General features: G+C 40.3%; 2 protein-coding genes across 3 annotated transcripts in view; one reads left to right on the forward strand and one right to left on the reverse strand.

The window, feature by feature from the left end:
- LOC128252874 (extracellular sulfatase SULF-1 homolog) overlaps window positions 1–1,455 on the forward strand; it is a 32,292-nt gene extending 30,837 nt beyond the window's left edge. For both annotated transcript variants that reach the window (XM_052981028.1, XM_052981029.1), the window contains 3 exons: window positions 246–443; window positions 509–611; window positions 683–1,455. In XM_052981028.1, the coding sequence (XP_052836988.1) occupies window positions 246–443; window positions 509–611; window positions 683–794 (413 nt within the window). In that variant the 3' untranslated portion in view covers window positions 795–1,455. The remainder of the gene's footprint in view (window positions 1–245; window positions 444–508; window positions 612–682) is intronic.
- A 2,156-nt stretch (window positions 1,456–3,611) lies between these two features.
- Window positions 3,612–6,982, reverse strand: LOC128265530 (zinc transporter ZIP1). The gene is made up of 2 exons (XM_053001605.1): window positions 5,215–6,982; window positions 3,612–3,968 (listed from the first exon to the last, which is right to left on the reverse strand). The coding sequence occupies exons 1-2, from the start codon at window positions 6,434–6,436 to the stop codon at window positions 3,715–3,717; spliced, it is 1,476 nt and encodes a 491-aa protein (XP_052857565.1). The 5' UTR covers window positions 6,437–6,982; the 3' UTR covers window positions 3,612–3,714.
- Between the last annotated feature and the right edge of the window lie 2,468 nt (window positions 6,983–9,450).

A 9,450-nucleotide genomic window follows, 5' to 3' on the forward strand; every position in this document is an offset into this window, starting at 1 on the left:
AACAACAATTTTTAAAACATTATTTTTGCTCATTAATGTTTAATTTTATATAATTATTTGATCAATTAAAACATTTTAAAAATTTTCTGTTCAAAAAAAATAGTATATAATATATATAATTAATAACATATTATATAATATATTTTTGCGTTTCAACTGGTGGTAACCCTTTAATTAAATATAATACAACTTTTCGAATTAATAAACACTTTCCAAATGAATGCTTGGTTATATTTTCTCTTCAGATCGCTTTGAGACCACAAATCGCGCAGCAAGTCTAACGCCTGGAGAGAGATCCCACATGCACGATGCGCTGGACCAGTTGAAGGGTTGCCGGGGACGCAGCTGCAGCATCCGCCGACATCAGTCGCACCTGGAGAGCGGATCCAGTGCTCCACTGCTGCCCATCAATCAGGTGCACCGCAACAACAAACGAAAGCACTGTAAGAGTCTCAGCATGACAAGATGACCTAGCATTAGTTATTTCCTGTTGCCTCAATTATTTCAGCTCCCCTCGCGGGAACAGTGGGAAACTTTGCCTTTGTAGGCCCACGACTGGACATGGACGGACTGCCGCCGATGAAGCGCCGTAAGCTATCCAAATACAACCGGTAAGTGATGTCGTTCAGCTAAATCAAGCTAAATCAACCAAGGGCTTGACTTCAATTTGAACCACTTCCAGATTGACTGGTTCGCAGCAGACGCAGCTGAAGCGACGTCCCTGGAAGCAGCAGCCCCTCCAGCAGACCCCCAGATTCTTGGCCACGCATTCTGTGACCCCGGCGGCGGCCTAAAGATTGAGCTGGACCGAGTGACCACCACACATATCCTATGCGTACCTTTCGTACCTTGCTTGCCTGCCAGCCTGCTCCTGTTGTTTGGTTTGCCCCATTGGATTATTGGATTTCTTCATACATAAATAAGACTGTGTTTTAATCTATCTACTTACGTTTAGAGTCGTTTAACCAAACTGTGTGTAGTCCAGTCCCTGCTACATTTGGCTTGCAATATTTATATAGTTAGAGCTGAACATTTGAATTAGCTCATAGGTCACCTAATTTGTACATAAATTTAGTACCGAAATTCTTCGTAAACTAAATAAATTATTTAGCAAATTGGTTAAATGTTAAATTAGTTGAGCATACGTAGCAAAGAATTCAATTGAATGTAGCAAATGCAAAAGAAATTGTATTTATTGGCCAATGCTAAGAGATCAGTGTTAATGTGTATTAGAAAACTAAAACCGTATTTATGCTGAACTGGATACGTTATAATGGTTAAGTACCCCACCCGAATTCCCAAAGACGTTATGTAGCAGCCCCGCTTGAAAACGAACAAATATATTGTATCTGCCACGTTATGAATGTCATAAAATTAACTAAAAATTAATATAAAAATTCTATTATTTATAAAAAGTATCAAGTAAAGTTGCAAATAATAAAATTTTATCACAAATACTACAGTTTACTATTATTTTTCGGGATTGAAAATGTCTATAAGCGGATTTGTAAACTCGAAGAGTTCCTATAGCTAATTCCACATTTTATGTTATGGACATTCCTGCAGTGTGCGTTCATTTTTGGTTGGAAAAAAAGAGCACATACTTTTAGGCTGAGCCAATCGTTATTTGTTCTTCACTTGTAGGAAAGTATAACAATTTTAAAGAAATTACTTTACACAAAGTCATAGTCGTGAATTCTTTGCAAAGAATAATAAAATTTACGTTACATCTTTAGAGATTTAAAACCAAATTTCGGTATGCCTTTGTGATAAGGAAATGTAACCCCTTCTTTTTTAAAATCATTCGTACTACTTTGCTATTTACTGAATCCAAAAATACAAATTCGGAAATTACGTTTACTCACTACCGGCTATCAGTACCTCAGTCAAGTGTCAGTCAAAACATAAAAATTATATTTTTTGTCGACATCTTTTGTTTAGGCCAATCGCATACCATTGTTTTATATGATTTACTGCGAACGCTCCTCTAGTATATTTGGTTCAAGAGCTTGGGTTCAAATGATAATATTGTGCCTATCAGGCAAGAACATTAGAGATTACCTGTTCCGTTTGCCGTTAAGCCTTCAGCCCCGCGGCTTTTGCAACAATTTAAGGTGTGTGCACTCCCCCGAGACACTCTTGATAGCGTTTAGAGACGGATAGCGATTCGAGGGCGGGCCGATAAGGGGAGTTCCGTTGGAAACAGTATCTTTCAGTATCAACAGCAACAGCATCATCGGTTTTGGCATCGACATCGGCAAGAGCAGATGTAAATAAGATCACCCGATGGCGCTAATTAAGCCACCGAGATGTTTTCATCTGCTGTCAGGTATGTTTACCGCCTAACAAATTCACACTTGACACTTGACGCGCTAATTTCCGCTGCAATCCGTCCGTTGGGGAGCGGTGGGGATGGGGGCGGGAAGGGGTTCCTGATGTTGGGCTGGCTGCCAGTTTGGCTCGAGCGGAGAACATTCGCTTATCTGAGTTATCAAAAAAATACAAAAAAAAAAGAGATAGTGGACCAGTGGGAAAGAGCAGCGGGGACAACTTGAAACCGGTCTGCGCATTGTGTGGAGATATCGTGTTAAAATTGTACGCAAGCACCGAAGTTATCAGCTGGAAATTGTGTTTATTGTGGTCTATGCGACAAAAGCAGCACGATCACATGATGAACAGAGACCTGGCAACAAGGCCTCGTTCATAAGTCCACCCCACTTTACGATTCGCCAACTGTTGTTGAGATATCGTGCTGAAATTTCACAATGCCAAGAATCAACTTTGCGCCCCAAACGGGGCCTGGCTGAAATCTGATGGGGGGAACTTTATGCCCAGGCACGTACTTCGCTTTATGACGGGTATTCTACAAAAATTCGTGAAAGCAATCAAACTTCAGAATACAAGCCAGTTTGAAATGCCAGAAATATGTTTGTAACACGTTTAAACAGCTTGCTCTGGATCTTGTAAACGTAATTAATTTACTATGCCAGCCAAACCAATTGACACTCCAGAATATATACATATGAGCAAATTTGATCAATTTTTGGCAATGTACAAAGTTTTTTTCAATCTTGATTTTTTTAAATATTAAGCGTAAATACAGATAACCAAAAACCCTGTTTGATGCACATTTTGTTAATTATTGTTCTTAGTTTTATTTGTGCAATACTTTTTTTTAGCAATTATATTGTTTCTTTAATGACTTTAAATCCAGTAAGTTAGCTGACTTTTAGACAAATGTCATAATGTGTAGTAAAATTAAATGCAAAACTTTTCATGTTGCCGTTTTAAAAAAAAAAAGTTTTAAAAACTAATTATTGAAAAGTTTCTTAAATAATATAAGTGTGCTTTGTTGGCCCTAACTGGTTAAAAATACAACAGCTCAATAAATCATAAACAGGTACTCAAATTTCTGAGAAAACATTTTGAACTATATTTAATTTAAAGATAACACAAAGTTTCGTGTTTATGGGTGCCATAAATGACAAAAACCACTTAAAGGGCTGGGTGTGCCCAGCAATATTAATTAAACACCCATATATATCGCATGCTAAAATTGTATTATAAAATTGTAAATAAATTGAAAAACAAAATGGCGATAAAAGATAACATTGTCATATTTAATTTGGTTTTACTTTCACTATTCTTACAGTTTATGTCTACATAAATACATATACAATAATTAGATCAAAACTCTGCTGGGCAGTCTTCAACCTAGGCGTCCTTCTTGGGGTGTGCTTCGAGCAGCTTTTGGGTCACCTGCCGCAGGAGCTGCAGCTGCTGCTCGTAGTTGTGGACCGTGGCCAGCTCCTCGGCGTGGTCATGGTGAGGTGGGTGATCGTGGTCGTGCTCATGGTCGTGGGCGTGGCCCGAGCCCGACCTGGTCTCAGTCTCATGGTGATCGTCTGTGTGGCTGGACGATGAGCAGCTACTGTGGCTGTGGCTGTGACCGTGTCCGCCACCGGAAGCTGTAAGCGAAGGAACAATATACAGTTAGAAAAAGAATTGACCAATTTCCGTTTGAGGTAGAACAGTCTTAAGTGTGAAATAAGTCAATTCTAATCTGGCAGACCCCATTTCCTCATGGTTATTTACACACAGTCCTCCATTGATTGCTAAACATTTTCGTCATAGTAGCCAGAAGTCGCTACCAGTGGAACGCATTTCAATCACCCCAATCTAAGCTATGATTTATGAGCGTTTTTTCCCGTCCTTATCTTGCCCATATATTTACTTATCCGACTTTCGGTTAATCACATATTGGTAGCGAACACTTTTTTTCCTGAATTTGCATCCCGTGCTCATCTGTCCGAAGTTATGTGTGGTTTTCACGGTACTTTTTCGCATGGGCAACCCCCGGACTTTTTGCGATGACTTCATGTCAGGGATGTGATTTTTATTTCATCTGTTTGCTAGGTACACAGAGAATCACATTTATATGTCGGTTGGCAAAATAAATCGCAGCAAGGTCTTTTACAAGGCCAACCACGCAGCTTCCAGCGGATCAGCGATATAGAACCTGTTCCTAATTCACCCGAATCGATTCCGGTTGAAGAATCTCATCTGACAATCGTACTAATTATCCCTAAGCCTGGTCTCTAAATTATCAGCAAATACATTAAAGTATTAAATTAACTATCGAGCAAAAGTGCCTGAAGTTAAAAGTGTCGAGAAATTTAATAAATATATATATGTAAATGAATCTCGCCCAGTATTTGCTTGTACATATTTGTAAATTAACACCAATTATCTACAGATGTAAATTTTAGTATTGCGAGACAAGTGACTGCTTAAAAAAAATAAATTTTCCGTAAACGAAAGTTTAACAGCATAGTAAAGTAAATGTAATTCACTGGGACCAAAATAATCATTATTGATTTTTTTTAAATTAAAATTTTACAAACTTAATGTAGGCTATTTTAAATTTAAGTATGGAAAGATTTAAACACGTCCTTGTTGGCTTTTGTACTATATCACTCAAAACAATCATTTGACTAAGCAAAATACAAAAGAAAACAGTTTTTTTTTGTTTTTAAGATTAAGCTTATAATGATTACGCTCACTGGTTTTGCGAACTTAATCATTCTGTCATGAATATTCACAAGCTCCGGTCTTTCTCGTTTCAAACTAACTAAACAAAACCAAATAAAAAACGATCATCAAGGGAGATTCTGCGATGCTATTTTGTGTAACTCATTCATTTTGAATACTCACTCAACTGCTGCAGGCCGAACATGACGAGGAAGCCAACAAAGAGGGCTAGGTAGGCACGCAGACCGGATCGATTCTTCGAGAGGATCTCGAAGAACACCACATAGATGAGTGTGCCGCAGGCGAAGCCCTGCAGGATGGCCGATACCAGACTCGGTCCGGTCGTCTCCTGGCCATGATTGATCAGGATGCCGATGCCGATGCCCAGCGGACTGACCACGGCGAAGGTCAGCACGTAGACGATGGCCAGTGTCATCCGGGTGCGGGCCACAATGAGCTCGACGCCCACGCAGAAGGCCAGTACCAGTTTGTGGGCGGACACGGCGCCGAACATGAACCACACCGAACTGGCGGAGCTCTCCAGGCCGATGGCCATGCCCTCAAAGAGCTCGTGCAGCGACAGGGCGGACACGATGAAGAGTCCGCGCAGCGAGGAGGCCAGCATGTCGCCGGCGGAGGCGTCATCCGCCATCACTGGCAGGTGGCTGTGGCCATGTCCATGGCCATGACTGTGTCCGTGTCCGTGTCCGTGTCCATTGACCTTGCTCTGTGGCTTGGAGGCGAACTTCTGTTGCTCCAGATCGCTCTGCAGGAGATTCTGCACCGAGAGGGTTCCCAGTTCGGCGGTGCCTGCCAAGGACTGCGTGGGTGGAGCAGTGCCCTCGGTGGGTTTCATTAGATGGCTATTCCGGATGCTGTGACCCCGCTCAAAGGCGGCACCCGCCTCGTCCTTCTGGTGATGGTGAACATACGTGTGCATGGCCTCCTCGATGAAGTACATGAGGAAGAAGCCGCAGCACATGAGCAACTCGGCCAGCGGAAAGCTGAGCTCCCCGACGATGCCGCACTCCTGCAGCTCCTCGACCACCTCCTGGACTTCGGGCAGCAGATGGAGGAAGGTGGTGGCCAGCAGGACGCCGCCTCCGAAGTACAGCAGGCATTTCACAACGATCGCTGACCTGGCATTCGTTTGGTTCTCCGTCCAGCGGTAGCAACGGTTCAGCAGGAAGGGAATGGAGCCGCAGATGGTGCTGGCGCAGAATAGCACCACCATGGCGGTGACCTTGGCCACCAGCACTCCACTCACATTCTCATCGTGGTCGTGGTCATGGTCGTCGTGATCGTCATGATCCTCCCCTTCGTGACGTGATGCCCAGCGGTTGGCGGCGGGCTCATCGATTTGCAGGAAGCACTTGAGAAAATTATTCACTTGCGTTTGATTCATGCTGCTGTTCGTTTGTGGCGCTTTTGTTTTGTTTCGATTTGGCTGCGGTTTGAGTTTGTTTGGTTTTCCACTGATCTGTCGAACCAGCTACACACACTCCACTCCACTCTCCACAGTGCACACACTCAGCAGGTCTCCGCCTCCTCTCTGCCCACTTTGTGGCCAAAATAAAGCAACTCTCTAGGCTAAAACTGTTCCAGCGGCATGTGCTACGTTCGGAATCTCAATCGGCTGGGTTGGTGGGTTGGGCTCATCTGGTTGGGCTGCCTTCTGCACTTGCATACCGCCTGAGTTTCCCTTTTTTTTTCTCAGCCACTTTTCTTTCACTTCGGTTGAGTTAAGAGCCTGCTAATTGGTAGTACTGGTTGGGTTGGGTTGGGCTGGCTTGGGTTGCGATTTGAATTGAATTGGTTTTTTTTTTATTTAACTGCGCACAGGTGTTGATCGCTTGAGGCGGCCTCGCAGACTGACGGAGTCGGGATTTGGTAGTTCGCTTGAATATCTTGCGCGGGCTCGACGCTCCACGCTCCATGCTCCCACTAACGAAGACCAGACGTGAGCAGCAGGTTAAGCAGGTAAGAAACCGCTCCTAAAGCTCGCTCTCCCACTTGCGAGCGTTCACCTGTGTGTACCGCTGCTCGTTTGGCAATAGCGCTAATTGTCTTGGGCCCAGCATAAAGCATTCGTACACACACACACACACAATATACGCGCAACACAGATGCATTGCACAAAGGCCAGAGCAATTGAGTAATTGCATCCGTTCACTTTGGCCAGCGTTAAAAGGCGCCTGACCTTAGCCAAGATGTAGGATCGCGACTTTTACTTTGCCCCCACTTTGTGGCCGGAAGCAAAAGCTCTGCGGTTTGCGTCCCGGCTAATTGTAGCACCAATAACTAACGGATTTTTAGTAATGGCCTGAATCAGGGTTGCCAAAACTTTCGGGAATTACAAGAAATTATATGGCATTACACTTATATGCCAAATAACCTATTAACATGTAAATGAAAATTATTCAGAAAAAGCCCCAACACTGTTCGATTAAGTTTTCTTTTTAATTTTGAAATTTTGATGGGTAATACAAATTTGTGATTTAAATGCAGGGCCCCAACGAATTAAATAGTTATGATTATTCATACATATGTATAAAAGAGTATAACAAAGTGTCTTTAACAACTACCAAAAACAGGTATTTGTATTAAAGTCAAATGAGTATAATAAAGTTACTTTACCAACTACCGAAATTAAGTAATGGTAGGCTATCGTTAGTCTCGTTAAAATATAGACTTCACAATCTCATGTATTGAAAACTATTAGTAAAAGTTTGTTAGGTTTCGGAGATATGAAGATATTTAAACACCGAGTTCCTAATTAAAATGGTTGGAGTAATAGATTGGAATTTAGTTACTGTAAATTAACAATTATAACGGCACTATTGGCTTCGTCAAAACAATGTGCAAATCTATTGACGTGAAACAAGGCGCCTGCGATTTGCTCGAGCTTGTGAAATGAGTAAGTAACACCAGATCGGAGGAGCGTGAACCGATCGTGAGGTGACTGTTAGAGGCACATGATCTGTCAATTAGTATAATCAACCGCATCGTAATTTGTCTAATTCTTTTGTTTTCTCTGCAGAGCCTATTAGTTTATCATAATTAATTAAACATAAAATATTTCCATTAATTAGCCTAAGTATCGTTCCAGATATGGTACAAAAAACGTTTTTTTTTTTTTTTCAATAATTTTTCATTTATTTCGGTTTTAATTTTTTCTTGTTTTTTTTTTATTTTCATTTTTTTGTGTTTGTTCTTTTGTTGGTTGTTTTTCTCCTTGGTTTGCTTACATCGTTTAATGTTATCATTTGTTGTTGCTGTTATACTTATACATTAATAATAAATCATTTTTTACACAATATTTCTGTTGTTATTTTACTTGTTTCGCGTTCGCAATCGATATAATGCCTACAACACACCAGTTGGAAAATATTTCTGGGACTTCTTCACTCGCGTTATTTTTCGATCTATTAGAATTAAATATTTTTCGATTTACTTTTGTTTTAAAACTGCTTTGCCGCAGTTAACAATGTTAACTGCTATACCTGCAAATAGCAAAAGGCCTGCGTGCACTGCTTGCTTGCCAACCATTAAACGCTTTATTTTTGTTATCTTCGGATCTGCTCCGCTCTGCTCTTTTTGTGTCGCAAATATGTAAATTTCCTTTCTTGAATATATAAATCATCAATGCATGGGTTATTTGTGTTTTTGTTTATCAACATTTAAAGTACATTATGTATGTATAATTTGTTATATTTTATTTTATATAAACTAGTGCGGTTTTGTTGGTTTTCGGATTCCATTTTCATCATAGAAATGTCAATTTTAGCGTATTCTGTTTGTGTATCTTTAATATTTTATATATAATACAAATGAGTTTTTTTAACTATACAGGAAATTTGGGTTAATTTTATATGCAATGTAATCCATGTAAAATTTGAAATTTGATTTACTGTTTTTTTTTTTAAGTTTTCTTTTCCTGGTTTTATGCTAGAAAGATTGCAAAAAAACACGATAAATTTGCCTTGTTCTTGTATAGTTAATGCTATTTTTGTTTTCCTTGTTATATGTATATTTGTAATAAGTATAAAAAATTTGTTTAAATATATATTCCATACGATTTATTCATTTTAGCATTACTCTTCAGGGAAAACAAATTCGTTCAGAGTCGGAGATGTGTGTATGGGAAGGGAGATGTGGGAAGTGGGAATAGCTGCAGGCAACTTCCTTAGTATGTAGTTTTTTAGTACTCATATCACGTAATATCAAAGAAATGGCTCAGTACATTAGTATTTACCTATCAAGTGATAGATCTGTGCGGAAACTTGGAGAGTTTCCTAACAAATTTATTTCTCTAACTTCGCACATTATAAACGAAAAATTACCTAGGAAACGATCCAAAAAATAAATGCTCCAAATTAATTCGACTACCAAAAGGGATCTCTACGTTTTGATTTATCC

The sequence above is a fragment of the Drosophila gunungcola genome, chromosome 3R (genome assembly GCF_025200985.1).
Source record: "Drosophila gunungcola strain Sukarami chromosome 3R, Dgunungcola_SK_2, whole genome shotgun sequence".
NCBI lineage: Eukaryota > Metazoa > Arthropoda > Insecta > Diptera > Drosophilidae > Drosophila > Drosophila gunungcola.